At 35.0% G+C, this 20,509-nt stretch overlaps 1 protein-coding gene across 3 annotated transcripts in view; it reads left to right on the forward strand.

Moving 5' to 3' along the window:
• Window positions 1-20,509, forward strand: part of LOC150102778 (ecdysteroid-phosphate phosphatase-like) — a 393,004-nt gene that overhangs the window by 187,606 nt on the left and 184,889 nt on the right. For all 3 annotated transcript variants that reach the window (XM_090398941.1, XM_090398940.1, XM_090398942.1), the window contains one exon: window positions 8,545-8,753. In XM_090398941.1, coding sequence (XP_090255067.1) covers window positions 8,545-8,753 — 209 coding nt within the window. The remainder of the gene's footprint in view (window positions 1-8,544; window positions 8,754-20,509) is intronic.

Consider the following 20,509-nt stretch of genomic DNA (forward strand, 5'->3'; position numbering starts at 1 on the left):
ATTCCAGAATGCTAATAGTATCAACTTCCTGATTTTTTTTAATATGGTGTCACCATTGATGTCATCTGTTCACTCATCTAATCTTTCTTGGAACTCTTATTTCCATAGTGTCCAGTATTTGATCAGGTGTTTTATTTCTAACCCAACTCCAAAATCCATAAATTAACATTGTTTTAAGTGCTGCCTTGTATATAGCTTATTTAGTGTTTTGACTAATTCCATACTATGGACCTGTGTGATCCATTATACACCCTCTGTCCAAGGAGAAACTGAATTTAACTTTTCGAAAATAGAAGAAACTAGTGGCTCCACTTGTTGTTTCTTTTTGTTGTTGAAAGCAGAAACCTTCATTAGTGTTGTGTCAACTGTTTATGACATTTGTTTCATTAGAAACCGAGTTATAGTGGCAAGAGTTATCAAGGAAATTTTGATGTCACGATATTCATGCCGTATGCGACGAATTCTCACTATCAATAACTTCAAAACTTCTAGATGAAACTCACCATTGACCGTTTGGCCAGGCAGAACGAATTCTTTGTGGATCGTAGAAAAACAAATCATCATTGTCTTTACTTTTGACTTCTCCAAGCAACTTTTTTTCAGATACTGGTGGTCTCCACTCAGTACTCTGACACTTTGTTTCAGGCTCATACTGAAAACTCCACATTTCGTCACCAGTAACGATCGTTTCAAGGAAGTCCTTAAGAGTGGTTTTAATGAGGTCCTTGCAGTGTTCAATTCGATACATTTTTTGGTCGTCAGTAACTTGGGAACAAATTAATTCAATTCAATTTACAAAGGCCCAACTCTCAGTCAAAATGTTGTGCACAGTTGATTTTGGAATCCCTAATTCATCTTCAATCAATCTCATGGACGATTTCGAGTTTTCTTTGATGAAATCACACGCTTTTTGGATGTTAATTTTGCTCAATCCAGTTTTTGGATGGCCCAGCTTTTCGTCTTCCTCAAGCATCTCACGACCACTTTGAAATCGCTTAAACCACTCGTAAACTTGAATAAGGGAAAATTATTCATCACCATATGCTTTTTGAAGCATTTGGTGCGTTTCAGTAAAATTTTTACCAAGTTTAACACAAAAGTCTATCACAGTTCTCTGTTTGAAACTCATTTTCTGACAGTTCGTCAAAACACACTGTCACTCTTGGAACTATAACTCTGCTTCTAATGAAACAAATGTCATAAACAGTTGACACAACACTAATAAAGGTTGGCGCTTTCAACAATGAAAAAATACAACTGTTGGCCCCACTAGTTTCTTCTATTTTCAAAAAGTTTGGTTTCTTTTTGGGTGTAAATGGAAGATGAGTATTGCTATTGTTATACCACATGGGTGGTATTTTAATATTCATCTTATTATCAAGGAAATAAAATTGAAGAAAATTGTTTAAGAACTAAAATCATAATTGAACTGCTGAATGATGACCAGTGGGGATTTGCCCCTATGGAAAGATGGAATGCTATGTTTGATGCAAAAATGAGTAGAATATAAAAAAATCAAGTATGTGTGTTTCATTTATTTAGAAAAAGCTTTGAAATCTCATGTAGTTTAATAGCATCAAAGAATGTAAATTATTGAAAATTATTTACTGAATTTTCAAAATGAAAAAGTATTGAAATTATCAAACAGAAAAAAATGAGTCTATAATAAAATATTAAATGCATATGCAGACACTCTCTAATGGAAAAATTCTTTAAGCTTATCTCTATTTAACAGAGTGATTAGGGCATTGGAAATGAGAACTAAACAAGCAAAAGAGTTGGTAGTTGTAATAGGGACAAATGACTTAAACTAGGAACAAAGACCACATCAGATTGGATATGAGGAGGTTGCTTAGATAAGAGAGAATAGTGTTATAGGAAAGGTAAGCGTGTTGCCTAGGTATGACAGTGGCGAGATAAGGCGGAGAGCAATGATTATGAATGATATGTTACAGGAAATGTGCGAGGAGAAAGGGGTGCAGTTTGTTAATGTGTGGAATGAGTTTGAAGGACGAAGTGAACTATATAAGAGTGATGGACTGCATTTTAGTGGTTTTTAGTGAGAGTCGTTTCTGGACACGGCTGCTGAGAAGTAGAGAAGTCAGTGCAGAGAATGAATACGATCAAGTGGAGAGTGATGTGGAAGAACAGGAGAGATTGAAGAGGTGGTTATGAATGAAAAAGTGAATGGCATGAGTATAGAGAATGAGAGAACAGATGTGCACAACAGGCAGGGAAACAGGTAGGCTCAGGGTGGACATGGGGAACACAGCATGAGAAAGTTTGATGCCCCAAGAGGATGTGAATGCATGTGTAGACAGGAAAGGAAGGGGATGACCTGGGATCAAGTGGAAACAGTTGGATTTGAAGGGGATTCTAAAATGAATAAGTAGAAAGGGAAATGGCTTGAGTTGAGCATGGCGAAATCACATCGAATGAGTGGTATCGGTGGAATTAGCTATAGATCCAGGAACAAACTGCTGTATTTGTATACAAATGCTAGAAATGTAAGAAACAAGGCAAATGAAATGGTTGCATTAATTGAGTCTGTTCACCCAAAAATTGTTTGAATAAGTGAGACATGGCTGGATGAGGACGACATCCTGACAGGAATAGAGATGGAAGGCTATGATGTGTTTTGTGAGGATCGAAAGGGTAAAAAGGGAGGGGGGGGGGTGCTATTGATGATAGAGAAAGAGTTATGTCCATAGAAAGTAGAGATGCAAGAGGGAAATAGTGCCTGTGGATTTGAGGCAGTATGGTGTGAGATAGAGGTGAATATAATGAAATACCTGGTAATGTGGATAGTGGTGACTATGAAATGTATAATCAAATTAGCCAAGCAAATAAGAAAAGGGTGATCATTATGGGCGATTTTAATTATGGCAATATAGACTGGAATGATGGGATAGCGACTGGAAGTAAAGAAAATGAGTTTTTGAGGGACAAGTACCTCAGACAGTACATAACAGATGGCACACGAGGATTGAGGGTCTTGGATTTGGTCATCTCATCAGACGATGTAATTATAAATGAGGTGTCAATTCACCCACCAATTGGTGAGAGTTACCATGAAGTGATTACATGGGTGGTTTCCAGCAGTGCGAGGATCTTTGTGAGAAAAGGGTATATGTGGAATTACAAGGGAAGGGGTAATTATGAAGAACTCAGGAGACAGTTTGCCAGGTATAGCATGGAATGAGGAGTTAGCTGGAAACCAAGTCACAGGCAAGGCAGGTGACTTGGTTTGTAAGGGTAGCAAAAGTGAAATATGAGCAGCAGTTAGCTAATGAAGCCAAAAAGAATCCTAGGGAGTTCTTTTGATATGTAGCCAGTAAGAAAAAAGAACAATTATGGTAGGATGACTGTGATTGGAGAAAGTGATATAAGAACTACTACTGCAGAAGATATAGTGGTGATACTTAATGAGCAGTTCATTAAGGTCTTTCAGTTTTATGAATGTGACATCATGGAGAGTTTGAGAGCAGTTGATGATGAGAGACTGACTGTGAGTAAGAGATATGGAGAATTGAGCAAACTTGATGCTAATAAGGCTGTGGGACAGACTGGATAATATATCACCATGTATTTTGAAAGAACATGTCAGGGAATTGGCATCTGCCTTGACATATTTTTTTAATGAGTCTTGCACTGGGTCAAGTTCCAAAGGAGTGGAAGGAGGACAAGATTGTCATGCTTCATAAGGGAGGTGATAGAACAAAAGCATCAAATTATAGACCTGTGTGTCAGATGTTGTAGTTAAAGTGATAGAAGAGCTGGTGTGAACTAGGATCCAGAAGTGGGTTAACAACAATGATATTATATTATCTTTGATAGACAGCATGGATTTGCTAAAAGACGTCATGTTTTAGCAAGTTACTTACTTATTAGATTAGTGCATTTGATCTGAAACCAGCTATCTGATAGGTATCAGCAAGTTGTGTATGGAGGAGCAACATCCTGAAAGAGGAAAGTCATGGGAATGAGGATGCCAGTTCAGCGTTGCAAAATGTAAGGTTTTAAAATTTGGGAAACAGAGATGGGATGTAGAATTTACACTTGATGGGGATATATTGTTGAAGGTGGAGGAAATGAGATCTTGGGAAGATCATGGATAAAGATCTGAAATTTAGGGAACACTGCCAAAATTGTGAGGAAAACACAACAAATTAGAAGTAAGGAGACTCTTGTTCCTTTGTATAAGGCTCTGATTAGGCCACACATGGACTGCTGTGCATAGATTTGGTCACCTGGTTTTCAAAAGGACAAAGATGTTGGAAAGGGTCCAGAAGCGACTGACTAAGACAGTTTCTGATCTCTGGAATGTCGAATATGAGGAAAGGTTACGAAGATGCAATTTACAGAGTGTAGTAGATAGGAGGAAGTGGGGTGTTATGATAGGGACGTACAAGTAAGTAATGGGTTGTTATAGGATCAATGTTGAAGAGGTTTTACAGAAAATGGTGGGAGATCAGGGTAGAACCAGAGGTCATCTCTCGACGCTGTTATAAGGAGTGTGTGAAAAGCAGGTTTTTTTGCATGCAGAGTTGTGAATGATTGGTATGCCTTGCCTGAGAGGGTGGTGTCTGCAGAGAATTTGAGTGTGTTTAAGGCACGATATGATGGTCGGTGTTATGACAAAAAGACTCCTAGATTAGTCTGATTCCATGGGGTCTTAGGATAATAATGATAATAACACATACCTGCAAAATTTGAGTCATGAAAATTTGTCTGGAAACTATTAACTGTTTCTGATTTATTTTTGAACCACTGATTTCAAATATCTCTTCCATTTTTCTTTATCACATAAGGGTTTTTCACAAAATGGATCTCAGTATTATAGTAAAATAGCTTTCAAACACATATTAAGTAAAATAACAGTATTTAAAGTTTTCCGTAAACTTTTTTGGAATGAAAGTATTGGAAAAAAATTTTTTAATTAAAGTGATTAAAGATTAATCTTTAGTACATACTTTATATTTCGTTGTGGTGTCTTTTTCTTTTTCCTTCAAAGCTTTTTCTTGAACTTTTTCTGTGAAATTCTTTTCCCAGGTCATCTCTCTGCAACATCCAGCAGTAGTCCGCTATCATGTTGACATTCCACCTGCCCTGATACCTCCTTTCCATCTCCTTGAAGTCTTTTCTGGAATTGCTCTCTTTGCTCTTCGCTGACAGTTCCCAGATTCTCAGGAAAGTAGTCTAAATGAAAGTTGAGAAAGTGCACTTTTAAGCTCATGGAGCATCCCAAATCCTTGAATTTCTGTAGCATGTTTTCCACAATCATTTTATAGTTGGGTTTCTTGTGATGTCCTAAAAATTTGGTCACCACCTCTTTCAAAGCTGTCTGTTGCCATTTTTTCTTCAAACAGTTTATCCTTCATAAGTTTCCTGATGTCCGGACCGATAAAAATACCTTCTTTCACTTTTGCTGTAGATAATCCCGGAAATTTTGCACAGATGTATTTAAAACACTGTCCTTCTTTCGACAAAGCCTTGATAAATTGCTTCATCAATCCCAGCTTTATATGAAGTGGGGGGTAAAAGGTTTTTTCCTGAGCAACCAAATTTTCATGTAACACATTTTTACTTCCAGGTTCTAATGTGACTCTTTCTGGCCATTCCTTCTTGATCCAATGTTGCTCTCGATCTCTGCTGACCCACTCGCACAAAAAGCACAGGTGAATTTTGTTGGTGAATTTTTGCAACCTTTTCAAGCCATTACAAACACCACTTAAAACACGGTTAAACGAATTTTAACGAATGACATCAACGCTATTACATGACACTATGTAAAAACATTAAAAAATCCACAAACACATTAAATTAAATTTTCACACTAACTTGGAAGATAAGCCACATTTCAGAAATATGATAATCTTAGTAGTCGACGACTAAAGAATCAACAAAAAAATGTCTGTGATAACAGGAAGTCATCCGTTATCTCAGCGAATCAGATTCAAAGTAGCCACCTGCAATCCTCCCTCCCCCTCCTATCTTAAGAATGAGGTTTTGTGGAAATTTCTTTATTTTTCATAAAAAGGCACTTCAAGAAAGCACTTATACAACTAATTAGCTGTAAATAAAGGAGAATAAAAATAAATACCAATGTGTTGAATTTAAATCCAAATACTACTAATAAAATTAAAAAATTAGAAATTTGGTAAAATTGGTCAGTGATGAAATTTTTTTACTATTTTTTCTGAACTCATCATGTAAAAATCTATAAGAATCAATTATTTCTTCTCAGACAACTTTTCCATCGCAGGCCTGTGTAGTGAAATAATGGCAGAATTTTAAAAATTGAAATTAAATTTAATAAATGAATTCCCTTGCTTATTGGAGAGCTGAAATGTCTTGAAAAAGTTTTCTCTCTTGATTTGGGATTATCTTTCAGCTTGCTATTGATACTAACATACAGTAGATTTACAACTGTTTGTGTGTGTGTGGGGGGGGGGGGTTATATAACAAAAAAAAAATTAAATTTAAACATGATGATATAGTATGAAATGCAAGTATAGATTTTCTCCAGTGAATTTTTTAAAAATTGCAACAGATTTGCTATATTTTTTATGCAACTGTCACTAACAAAAGGTTGTTGACCTATACTACATTAGTACCACAAAGTTAGCTATTGAATTTTTTGCATTGTTTTGTATTTTTATTTATTTTTTACATAATCTGTAAACCTGTTCCACAGATGTGGAACTTTTTGCACTTCAGATCTTCAATAAGCAGGGCAGTTTTCTTGCACTGGATGATGAAATTCATCTCTCACCTAAAGACAATTGCAAACATTCATGCCCATGGCAGGATTTCAACCCACAGCCTATTTTGGAGAATGGATATGCTAACTACTTAGCCAACCATGCCAGCATTTACTTCAGTGTGGAAATATCAACAGAGAAAACAGAAACAGTGGTACAAAATAATTCTTTACTTAAATATAAAGAGCCAATAGGCTTCATTTCAATGATGTAACATTATTTAAATCAAGGGGATATTAAATCCCACATTGTCTCAAAACCGATTAAGAAACCCAAAAATCAGAATCAAAGAGTTTCATGCCGAATATAGTAAACTTGTTCTTAAAAGTATCGGCGATTACTAGCACAAGCCAAAGCATGTAGTACAAACTAGAGCAACTCATAGCAAAGGAGGGTAAAGCTTTGATTACTATTCTTAGTATTTCCCATAATGTAAAACATCTCCTAGAAGATGTATAATGTTGTACATTATGGTGGGAGGTCACTACTCAGACCGGTTTCGACCTTTATTGAGGTCTCATCAGTGAGTAGCTAGACCAAATTAATATGAAGGGTATAGTAAAAAGAACTTATGTATAATACTTTGCTATGCGAGTTGTCAAAAAGGTGCATCCATTAAATTTATAGTTTACTATATAGTTTTATAGTTTATACGGCATGAAACTCTTTGATTCCGATCTTTGGATTTCTTATTCAGTTTTGAGACAATGTGGGATTTAATATCCCTTTTAATATCCTATTTAAATCATATAAAATGATATATTCTTTAATACCATATATGTCTTATTGTGCAATTCAAGAGGAAATCATTGGGTTTATCAGTGATAATTATAAAGATGGAGAGTATACATAAAAGCTATATCTGGTTATTCTTCTTTGTTATCTTATTAAAAATAGAGATTATTTTGTAGATTGTGATAGGTTGATGGACAAATTGTCAGATGAAAAGATGGAAAGAAGATATCTTAATAGAAAGAAAAAAGTGAATTGTTTTTGAGTTATCTAATTGTGCACTATGTTCTGTGATAAGCAGTTTCATACTCTGAAAATGCTGATGTCACATCCACTGATTTACCAGCAGCAGAAGCTCTTCAAAAACATATCTGGTTCATTTATTTAAAATAAAGAGCCAATAGGCTTCATTTCAGCAATGTAAACATTATTTAAATTATGAGTTGCCCTAGTTTGGACTACGTGCTTTAGCTTACGCTAGTAGTCGCTGATACTTTTATAGTTACTATATTCAGCATGAAACTCTTTGATTCCGATCTTTCAGTTTCTTATTCGGTTTTAAAACAATGTGGGATTTAATATCCCCTTAATTTAAATAATATCTGGTTCATTTTATTAATATATGATTTTGTGAATGCATACTATGAAATAAGTTGTAATGTGAAGAATTGCCAGTACATTGATAAACTGTTTTATTTCGCCTCCTTTTTCATTCTTTGATCTTTCTGAGTTTATATTATTCTACTTCTGTTTTTAAAGTTACCTTTCAGCCCACCTTATTTAGAAATAATGCATGAAGTAATGTTATTGTGATAATATTATAATTTCTATAATTAAGTAGGAGATTTTTGTTCTTTTATTTCCTCATTCATTATTGTGATTTGCTTATTGACTACTTTCCTTTCATCTTTCTCCCACGAAGTAATGCTGTTGACATTAACAGTCATTATAATCTTTACAGTCAGCTTTCCATACATCATCTTTCCTCTTGATAATGTATTTTGGTTTTTCGAATATTTCTCTATTTACTTCATGTTATGTATTTTAGGTTCATAAAGTTCTTTACTCATATGTTCCACAAGAAGCAGATGAACTAGAATTAATAATTGGAGATTACGTGTATGTGAATGGTGACCAGTTGAATATTTCAGCAGATGGGTGGGTAGAAGGAATTTCATGGCTTACTGGCTGCACAGGATTTCTTCCGAACAATTACATTGAAAGGACAGCAGAATCGGATGTGTGGACTCTGCATAGGTAAGAAAGTATCATTTCAGATATATTTTTAAAAGTATATCTTTTATTATATATATATATATATATATATATATATATACTTTCGATAATTTCAATAATTATTAATTTATTGTGATTATTATTTTTTATGGCCATATAGCCTACTTTCATTTAAGAGTTCCCATTTTTTTACAATGTCATTGGCTTTTTACTCAAATCTTAGGGCATTACATGATGTCTTATAAAACTAATACAGGTATCCCTCGATTAATGCGGTTAATTAATCCCTCGATGTTACCGCGTATATCAAAATCACGTTAATCAAATCTAATAATCAATGGTAAAAAGTACAATTCGTCCCTGATCGATTACTGTATTAATAATTCGTTTTATATGTTACTCTTTTAGGAAAGATAAAAAAATGAATGCAAAGTAAATGTTTAATAAATACTTGTACCTACATTACTTATTGCAATTTTTTTTAATCAAAAGAAGTTATAAAGAGTCGTTTGAACAGTTTTAGTTTTTTCTTATCGGCATAAATTCTACGATAACAAGCAAAATGACTCTTCAGACCTCGGCAACAAGCATTCTTCGATTAACATCTGGATCCATATCCATTACTTGCTGCTTAAGCGATTCTAAACTGCGAAACATTCCATCCAGTTCATTGACTGTTATTTCCTTTGGAACTTCATGTTCATATGTGCATTGTTCAATTTCAAGAAGATCATTGTCACTGAAATCTTTTGAATTTGAATGCAATAATTCTTTAATATCTTCTGCATCAACACCATGAAAACCAAGGTCTTCACCAATTGCAACAATTTCTTTGACCACGTTGTTCACAGGATTTTCAAAACAACCTAAGTCATTAGCGCAATCTTGCAGAAGGTTTTTCCAAACAGCTTTCATGCAACTAGAAGACACTTGCTCTCACGAGTCACGAATGTTCTCAATTGCGTGTTTAATGTTACATTTTTTTCAAAATTCGTGGAGTGTAATCGCATTTTCACCTGTTGTTGTTTCAACTGCCTTTGAGAATGTCTTTTTAAGAAAATAGGCTTTGAAAGTTGCAATGACTCCCATGTCCATAGGTTGTAACAGTGATGTTGTATTTGGTGGGAAAAATAAAACTTTCACATTCTCACACAGATCATTAAGAGAATTTGGATGACCACGAGGCTAGCAGCCTTTTTTGGTATGTCCAATGGATGTTGTTGGCTGTCTCCTTATCTTGCGATATGCATTCATCTGCTTTTAAGCTGTTAAAGGGAGGGGGTTTGGGAAATGTGGGGGAATTATTTGAAAAAAATTTGAATAAACCCAGATGTTTTATATGTATAAAATTATTATTATTAAGGGTGGGTAGAGAGTGCTTGGGGGGATGAAAGAAGGATCTGAAAATAGAAACTCTTTTTTGGGAAAGAGGAGGAATTGATGGGAAAAGGCCAGGGGTGGGAGTAACAGGGTGTGAGCTGTTTCGACTGTGCGTCATCTTCAGAACTCGTGGGGGAAGTGGAGGCTATGTCATGTCAGCTTGGTGTTTCTGTTTTTGGTGTATTGGTCGAAGTTGTGACCTAATTTTTATGCTATGGAGCTTCCAACTATCGGAGATTATGTAGGGTCGGAGGATGTTTATTGAGTTTTCATCACATTTTGTGACTATCGTTTTCGACGATAGCCATAAAATGATTATTTCGATTCTGATTATTATAATCGTTTTATGATTATGTCGAAATTTCCTCCTATATTATTCTTCGTATATTAGTTTTATAACATATGTAATTCCCTAAGATTTGAGTAAAAAGCCAATGAAGTTGCAAAAAAAAAAAAAGGGGGGGCACTCCTAAACAAGAGTAGGCTAAAAAGTTTATTTACAGGAGTAAAATGGGAATTTCCGTACTTCATACTAATTATACCTATAATTTATTTTGAAAAAATTATAGGTATTAAGAATAATTACTTTAATTTCCTGACGTTTCAACCTTCATACTAATCATCTTGAGTACACACACATACAAACGTGTGTGTGTGTACATACATACATACAAATGAACCTTGATGGTGGGGGCACCAACCACCCCACCGTCAAAAATCTGCATATAACTTTTGACTCCCTGTATAAAAAATCTGCGTATAACTTTTGAACCTAACTACTAATAGCCTACTGTTTGACTGGAAGCCTTATCAATAACATAAACAATCAATTAACATTTTTTGTATATTATATACTGTATTCTTACAATAAAGTAAGCTAGAGAAAAGAAAATGTTATCATAAGGTAGAGAAAATACATTTGCAGTACTGTACTCTACTTTATTTATTGATACTGTAAGTTTATGTTGTCTGTATACAAGATGAATCGTCTGCCTGTCAGTACCTATATCAGTATTGTTTTATATGATACAAAACACTGTACATGTAATATGTATTACTAACACTAGACATCAAAAAAGAACAGATAATGTGAAAAAGAAATGCATATTTATTTACAGGTATAATGATTCATGCATTGATAACAAAGAAGCAGCAGTATGATTATTTTATGGTAGCCTAGTCTATATACTAATGAATGAATTATTATAAAATTTTTATTTTATGCTAATTAATTAATAAGTTAATTTTATACAGTTATGATTTAATACTGCAGCTTTATGTGTGTTTATATTTCTCTCAACTGCAAATGGCGCTATGTTGGTCTGTGAGTGTTTGTGTGCGTAACTTTTGATAAATTTTAATTTTTTTATAATTTGTGATTTTTATGGTAGTAGATGATAAAATAGACTAGTATTTTTATATATTTTATGCAATCATGATATACCTAACTTTTTCTTAATTTTTTTTCGATATTTCTAAGCTATACAGTCTGTCTGTCTGAGTTTTTTCAAATTGTTGCAAATCTCCAAAAAAGTTTCCAATTTATTTATTGAAATAAATCTGCATGTAAGTGGATGTGTGCAGATTTCAAACCTGTGTTGTTCAAGGATCAACTGTATATGTGTGTACACATATCACATATATACGCACACATATATACTGTGTATATCACATCGACAAGCTACATTACCATATAAACACTATGCCAAATAAAAATGGTTTGAACAACTGTTATTCAACGGCCTGCACTCTAGTGGAAAAAAAAAACACATTAAAGCTGTATCATATTTCTTACAGCAATTAATTAATAATTTTACATAAGTATTTGTTATATAACGCTAAGATCCTGGAGTACTACATTCCTAATTATAATGAACTCTTAGAACAAAAGGTTATGTGGATAAAATGTGTCATCCATATTCTTGGGATTTTGTAGACTATCATTATTGTTTTTTGTGTGTTTTTCCTTAGAAAATTAGTTTTACAGTAAATTAGAACAATTTTCGTGTTTTTAGAGTATTTCATGTGTCTTTATAACATATTTTATTGGGGCTGTCGCCGCTAGAGGGATTCGTAGTGTGTAGTGTTCGTGAAAACTCCGGATAAAATAAGTATTATTTTCAGTTATCGTTGATAAATTTATTTAATATTGCGTAGTTTTGTTTGCCTTTGCGCCTCTTAGTGCATCTTTTTGTGTGTTTTTGGTATGTTATAATTTGATAAAATACGTTGCAAGTAAGTATGGCGGCCAGTAATGATGGTTCGCCATCTTTATCAAAGAACGGTCGTATAAAAAAGATAATTCAGTGTACCATCTGCAAAATGTATGCTTTGCGGAGTGCAGTCGGAGTGTGGTTAGATGATAATAAAGGAGAATGTGTGTAGAAAATGTAGGGAGAATGAGAAATTGAAGAGTATTTCGGATAGTGAGTGTGATATTTCTGTCAAACTTCAGAATGAAGAAAATAGGGATATGACAAGAAACGGCGAGGTTGTACCAGAGACTTGTGAGAGTGTGAATGTAGAAACTGTGAATGATAGTATTAATGGTTTTACTGAGAATAAAAAAGATGAGATAGACGCAATGAGTGAGATCGCATTGTTGAATGGTGCGATACAAAGGGCAAAACAGCAGCTAGAGCGTATGAGCAAAAGTCGACTGAATGAACCAGCCAATAATAAAAAGTATGACAGGAAAAATAGACGTATGAGTGTGAACATGAACAAAATGAAAGATAGATTGCTATATGGAGACTCGTTAGTACGAGGTGTGATAGTAGAGGATTTCACAAAATCGTACCAACGTGGTGCGACCATAAAGGATGTAACTGAGTCTATTAGAGAGCAAAAGGAAAGGGTGAAAGAAATGATTGTTGTGGCAAGTACGAATGATTTGAAAGGAGACAAAATGGAAATGAGAGAAGACCTGAATGAATTGTTTGAGGTAACAAAAGAAAAGAGTGAGAGAGTTAGAATGATTAGTCTTTTGCCATGGTATGACAGAGAAATGTTTAAAAGGAGGGCCATAATTGCGAATGACTATGCATGGGTTATGTATGACGAGTGGTGTGGAATTTGTGGACGTGTGGAGTGAGTTTGATGGACAAAAGGATCTATATAAGATGGATGGCTTGCATTTGAATGGTTATGGTTTAATAAGACTTGAGAAAGTGTTGCTGAATGTGGTGTATGTGCAAATTCAGGGAAACTAGATTTATTAAGGGGGGGGGAGTAGATATACAGTCCTTAGGGAGGCAGTTGATTGTAAGAATGAATATAATATGCGTGAGCAAATAAGGACAACAAATCAGAGTGGGATAGTTAATATAAGGCATCAAGGTAGAGTTGGGGCTAATGGGGGTCTTAAATTCATGTACACTAATGCTAGGAGTATTAGGAACAAGAAGGAAGAGTTTTTGGCGATGGTTGGCGCTTCCAGACCACAGGTTATTGGTATTAGTGAAACATGGCTGACTGTAGATGATGTAGCTAGTGGGATTGAATGTGATGGGTATAGTGTGTTCAGGAATGACAGGGAGAATAAAATGGAGGGAGGAGTATTGTTGATGGTAGCTGATGAGCTGCAGCCAAGGAGAATAGAAGTTGAATTGCAGGATAGAGAAAAGAGCACATTTGAGGCCATTTGGTGTGAGATTGTGGCTAGCAGAACTAAATATACAATTGGGTGCTGCTATAGACCAGGTGATGGAAAAGATGGTGGTGACAGTATGCACAAGCAAATAGAAGAAATGAGTGGAAGGAGGGTGATTATTATGGGAGATTTCAACTATGGTCGCATTGACTGGAAGGAGGAGAGGACACATGGGAGGAAGGAATTGGATTTTATGCAGTTATTAAGGGATAACTATCTGCGACAGCATGTAATGGAAAATACTAGGGGTCAGAGAGTGCTTGACCTAGTAATTACATCTGAGGATTTGGCTGTAACAAATATGACCACATTCTCACCAATCGGTGAGAGTGATCATAGGGTCTTGACTTGGGAGGTGGCTAAAGGTGTAGAATTTTCAATTAAGACAGGGTATATGTGGAATTATTGGGCTGGAAAGTATGACAAGCTTAGGAGTTTGATTGGTTCAGTGCCATGGCATGTACAACTGCAAGGACTAGAAGTCGATAGTGTATGGGAGGTAGTTAAGAAGTGTTTGCATGAAGCAGTGGCTGACTGTATACCTAGAGTCCGAATAATAAATCAAGTAGGGGTTAAATTGATGAATAACACCATTAAGCTTGAGCTGCAAAAAAAGAAACAACTATGGAGAGAATTTAAGGAGAAAGGTGACCGGCAGGCGCACGAACAGTATAAAGCGCAGGCCAGAAGGGTAACGAGTGTGGTAAGAAAAGCAAAAAAGGATTACAAAAGAACATTTCTATGCAGGCTAAAGAGAATCCTAAACAGTTTTTTAGATATGTAGCAAGTAAAAGGAAAAATGTACATGGCAGAATGATTTTAAAGAATGCCGATGGTAGGGAGATAACTGAATCAGTTGATATAGTTGAGTTACTGAGTGAGCACTTTGCAAGAATATATCATCCAGGTGGTGACATTGCAGAAACGAATGTACCAGTAGATTATACGGGAATTGTGGTGAATGAAGTGGAGGTGAGTAGCCTATTGCATAACCTCAATGTCAATACATCTGTGGGATTGGATGGTATACCAGCTCGTGTCGTACGAGAAGCAGCTAAAGAATTGTCAGTACCCTTGACCATTTTGTTTAATTTGAGTCCCGGGTCTGGGTTAGTCCCGATGGGGTGGAAAGAGGGGAAGTTCCACTGCATAAAGGTGGTTCCAAGACTGCTGTTGTAAATTACCGACCGATTAGCATATCAGGAATCATTGTCAAGGTCTTAGAGAAATTAGTCAAGAAAAGAATACAGGATTGGATAGATGAAAATGGGATATTGTATGGGGGACAACATGGTTTTGTGAAGGGTGGATCATGCCTCAGTAACTTGCTCACGTTTTATAACACAGTGACGGCTGAACTGGATAGGGGTAATGGGTTTACAGTGATACTACTGGACCTTGCCAAAGCCTTTGATAGGATACCACATGGAACCCTAATCAGTAAACTGGAGCAGATGGGTATAGATATAGGGTTGGTGAGATGGATAAGAGGGTGGTTGAAGGAGAGATATCAAAGAGTGGTTTATTCAGGAGTGGAGTCTAAAAGACGTCTTGTGACTAGTGGAGTGCCACAGGGCTCTGTTCTTGGACCACTGCTTTTCAATTTGTTCATCAATGATATAGGAAAGGATTTGAGAGGAAGTGTTCACTTGTTTGCTGATGATGCAAAGTTGGGTAGAGCAATTATGAGTGCACAGGATGTCAAAATTTTACACGATGATTTGGATAGTTTGGAGGACTGGGCTAGGAAAAATGGGTGTCAATTTAATGTGCCAAAGTGTTATGCACTTTGGGGTGAAAAGAATAGCAGCAGTATATCGCATTGGTAGAACCGTACTCCAGGAGATTGATGACGCCAGGGATTTGGGAGTGTTGGTGGATAGGGAATTGAAGTTTAGGGGGCACATTGCAAAAGTGACTAAAACAGCTCACCAAATCACTTGGCTTCTGAAAAATACTTTAACATGCAGAGACAAACAAGTTGTTGTTCCTCTGTATCGAGTCTTGATAAGACCCCATCTGGACTACTGTGCCCAGTTATGGGCACCAGGATTTCTTCGTGATGGGGAGGAAGTGGAGAGGATCCAGAGACGAGTGACCAAGATGATAGCAGGTCTGTGGAATGAACCTTATGAGAATAGGTTGAAGATTTGTGGGTTGCAGAAATTGGTCGATAGGCGAAGGAGAGGTGATGTATGATTGAGACATTCAAATTACTGAAGGGTTTCTATAAGATTGATCCAGAAGATATTTTTGAAAATATGACTGGTGGTGGGAGGACTAGGGGCCAGGAATGGAAGCTGGGCAAGAGCGTGGTTGACAAGGGTGTTAGAGCTAATTTTTATACTTGGAGAGTAGTGAATGAGTGGAATAAGCTTCCAGAGTCTGTTGTGGGTGCTACGACCGTGAATGATTTCAAGGCAAGGTATGATAGATACTGTGTGAATGTCGAATAGCTGTTCTTGACATGATGGTAGGGCCTCCCTCGATGAGTCTGTCGACGCCTTGGAGTTGCCCAGAACAATAATAATAATAATTGTTTAGATTAGGGTGGTTGATTAGATTTGCTTTCATACCACATTTTGGTGTAATGTAATGAACAGTTTTGTAGACACACTCTACAAAGTCAATTCTCTGTAGAGTATTCAGGACAAGATCAGAAAGGCCTACTCCACCATAGTTATTAAATTTAATTTGTCATTTATATTCTTCTTTTGGATTAGGAATTGTGCATCCAGTTTCACCTATATAAGGCAAGTTACAAGTGCATTCAATATGATATACTTAAGGATTTGTGTGGGGAGGAGGGGAATCCTTGGAGGAGTTGAATACTTTCTTTAATTTTGCAGGAGGTTTAAAAGTGGAATTAAGGTTGTATTTGTGTTGTGTTCTGTTTATTTTATGTAATATCCCTTCAATGTATGGAATGGCTACAGCTTTAATGTAATCTAGTGTATTTTTATTATTAGTTGCAGTCTTGTGAAGAATTTTGTTGATAGCATTTTTGCTGTTTGCCATTTTTAGGAAAGTATTACTGGTAATTTTGTCCTTCATGCTTAATTATACATTGGAAAACTTGAATCTCTGATAATTCTTTCTATGTTATAAATATTTCTTCCTCAGCATGTGAGAAATTAGGTTCTCTGTTTTGCTTAAGGCATTATTTTATCAAACAATCAACTCCTTATAATTCACAAATTCACCATGGAATTCTGTTCTCATATATGGAGTGGTGCTCATAAGTGTTTCCTAAAAATACAAGAAAGAGTCGGTTGTAATTAAATTGCAAGCAAACACAGAACATATGAATTGGAAAAGAATGGTTTTCCATATGCATTACTAGGCAGCAGCACAGTCTTGGATGATGACAGTGCTCCTGCCTAGTAATGCATATGGAAAACCATTCTTTAGACACTAGTAGTAGTAGACACATGTGCATGTTCTGTAGATGTTTACAGCAGTCTAAGATGGTGACTGTGCTTAAAAAATGTAAAACTCTCAAACAGCATGCTGCTGTTTATGCAGTTAATTACCTCAGGCAAATCCTGTGCTTCTTGTGAGCAAAAGGACTTCCTGCAAGGGACATTCATAAAGAGATATATCCCATTTTTCACAAGAAGTGTTTATCATTCCATTTCTTGGTGGGGAAACATTTTGCTGATGATCAGAGGTTGGAAATGAGGTGTGGAGTTGACTGAGACAACAGACCAAACAATTCTATTCTAGATGGATTGATAAAGCAATGGGACAAGAATATAAATGTTGAATGGGATTAGGTTGAAAAATAATTTTTTTCCCAAAGTTCGTATTTCACTTGTTTTATTTTTTGTAACCATTTGTAACTTATTCACCCACTTTCCCTCATACTTGACTCTATACAGAAGAGAACACTATATTGATTAATGATCTCTCTTCCATTCTTTCTTTTCTTGTTTTACAGAAATATTTTCTATGGTTGCTATATATCACAAACTGGTATTCTATTTCTTCTGTTCATCAGAATTGGCATCGAAGCACTTAGCAGCTAATCAGCACTCCTTCACACCTTATCTGAGAAACTCATCGAACACAATTTTTTTCCTGCTTTTCCTTTGTCAGCCATCTTTTCTAATGATTCATAATTCCTCTCCTCTCTATACAATCACAGGTATACAAATGAGTTGCATAGTTCAGTTTTCTATTCTGAAATTTGTCTATATCAGTCTGAAATTGCCTGTCTTTGAAGATGTTTATGTTTAATGAATAATGTATCTATTTCTTTTCTTACCATTATTTCCTGCATCTATTGTCTTGGAGTTATTTAGAAGCATCTTATATCTTTAATATCCATGGGCCTGGTTGGCAGAGTGGTTAGCGTATCCACTCTCCAGCCAAAAGGCTGCTGGTTCGAATCTCACCGTGGGTATGGATGTTTGTGATTGTCTGTGAAAGCACTAGTGGTGGTAGTTGGCGGTAGATGGCGTTGGTGTTTCATGATGATGGTTGGTGGAGTAGTGAGAAGAGTTGTAGGGTTGATGCCCTCCCTCAATGAGTCTTTGGACACCTTGGAGGTGTGATATAATAATAATAAAAACCAATTATATTGACATGGTATATGTCTATAATTTCTCTGTTGGCTTCACTTCTTTTTCATTGATACCTCTTAATGATGGTGTCCATCTTCAATTCTGGTGATTTTAGAAGCTATTCCAGCATGAGTTTTTTGAGATGAAAACACAACCATTGACTATGTTGTATTATCATATTTATGTGAGGTTTAAGCCTTTACAGAATACAATTTGGTCAGCTAATTCTCAGATTTAAGTCCACCTTCATTTGTTCAGTAATTATATATTTGTTTTGGGTGAATACCTATTAACAGGATGCCATGAGTAGGATTGGAATTTGGGTTAGAAATCCCACCATTTCATTGTATTTTTTATTGGAAAGACTACAAATTGTTTGAAATCATGTGCACTGCTCTCAATTTTAGCAGGTGACAGTTTACATCATCAGCATAGACTGTGATGTCATTTCTTAGTTTTGTTTAACCAGTGCCGTGACAGATTTTTTCTTAGTATAGATTGATAGCATGTCTTTTACTTCAAAAAGTGTGCATATCAAAAATGCAAAGTTTGTAATGAAGGTATTACACATTTGTTCCACTTAACCTCCCCCACCAGCTTGAACATATATGTCCACTAAAATGAGGATGTGAAGCATATAGTTGAGTTGAAGAAACATGCATAAGAAGTGCTCACTATCAATTATGTCCATTAAGAGGTGTAATAATCCTTTACAATCAGGAGAACTTTTAAATGGATTAACTTGCATTTGTAGCTGGTCTCAAGCAGCATGACATGTGCAGGTTCCTTATGGTATACTGTGTAGCTATAATTTTAAATAGAAATATAGCTAAATGCATACAATACATTTTATATTTGTGCTGCTTTTATCATATCATGTCGTTTTATAATTTGTTATTAATGGCAGGAAAATAGGAGAGAAACATCCATTCTAAAATGTTTTTTTTTTTTATCTGAGGAAACAAAAATTTGCATCATTGGTATATAGGGGAAATAGTTGCAATCAACCTAGAAGAAAGCCAGAATTTTTTGCAGTATACTGTCCAATTATGGTTAGATGACCATTTAGTTTTCATCTTCAATAAAAATTTTTGAGAACAAAATTACTTACATGAAACAGTTATTTCATAAAACAACTTTCATGAAAAGCCAGCGCTACTAAACAGCGTGAAACGAGTAGCTCTTTACAGTTTATGCGGTATCACTGTAATTTTAAATAGAGATATAGAATAACTGTATACAATATATTTTAGTACTTCTAGTCCTTTAATCATATAATTATAGTTTGTTTTTAATGACAGGACAAAATAAGTGAAATCTCCATTCTAAAGTAAAAGTTTTTTTTATTCAATTAAAAAAAATTATCTATGTATACATAAACATTTTATTGGAAATAAATACTTTTTTGAAACAATTATGTCATCAAATATTCACAACGGTACATTGTTTTACAGAAAAAAATTCTGACATTTATAATGTATGTTATCTACAGCAGCGCTTCCCAAACTGTGGGCCGTGGCACCCTTGGGGCCTGTAGGTTTTTTTGAGGGGGGGGGGGGCTGTGAAATAATGAAAACAAATTTTAAATGTTTTAAGACTAAGTAGTGTGTGTTTTTTTTTTTTTTTAATCTCAAAAGAAACATATTCAATTTTTTTATTTATTATTTATTTTTTGTTATTTTTTATATTTTAATGGGGAAAAATCACACATTGGTGCGAGTTCACAAATTTTGCTTCCTGCATATTTCGGCGCTTAATGAATATTAGTAAATATATGCTTATTCATATAAGTTTCATTTCAAAGCAGAAATCTAAAAATTGCAGTTTCAAATATTTCACCTGATATTGACTTTTTGTATTGCAGTATTGAAACACATCCATCACATTAAATTGTTATTAAACTTCTTTTGTTTTTAATTCTTTTTTTATTACTTATTGTTTTACATTTCATGTGATTGTACTGCAAATGTACAATAACAGTATATCCATCTATATAAAAATATGAGATAATGTGGCATGTCAAATGTGTATGTAAGATGCTAAAAATGTAATATTTGCATTTGATTTTTGCAATATTCGCTGTGTATATTTTGTATTGAATATAAATACAATAGATATTATAATAATATATGTCTATATTATGATTTTTTTTCGAGGTGGCCATGAAATATTTTAATTTT

The sequence above is a fragment of the Typopeltis vanoorti genome, chromosome 10, assembly GCF_054136105.1.
Source record: "Typopeltis vanoorti isolate ZY-2024b chromosome 10, IOZ_Tvanoo_1.0, whole genome shotgun sequence".
Lineage (NCBI taxonomy): Eukaryota > Metazoa > Arthropoda > Arachnida > Uropygi > Thelyphonidae > Typopeltis > Typopeltis vanoorti.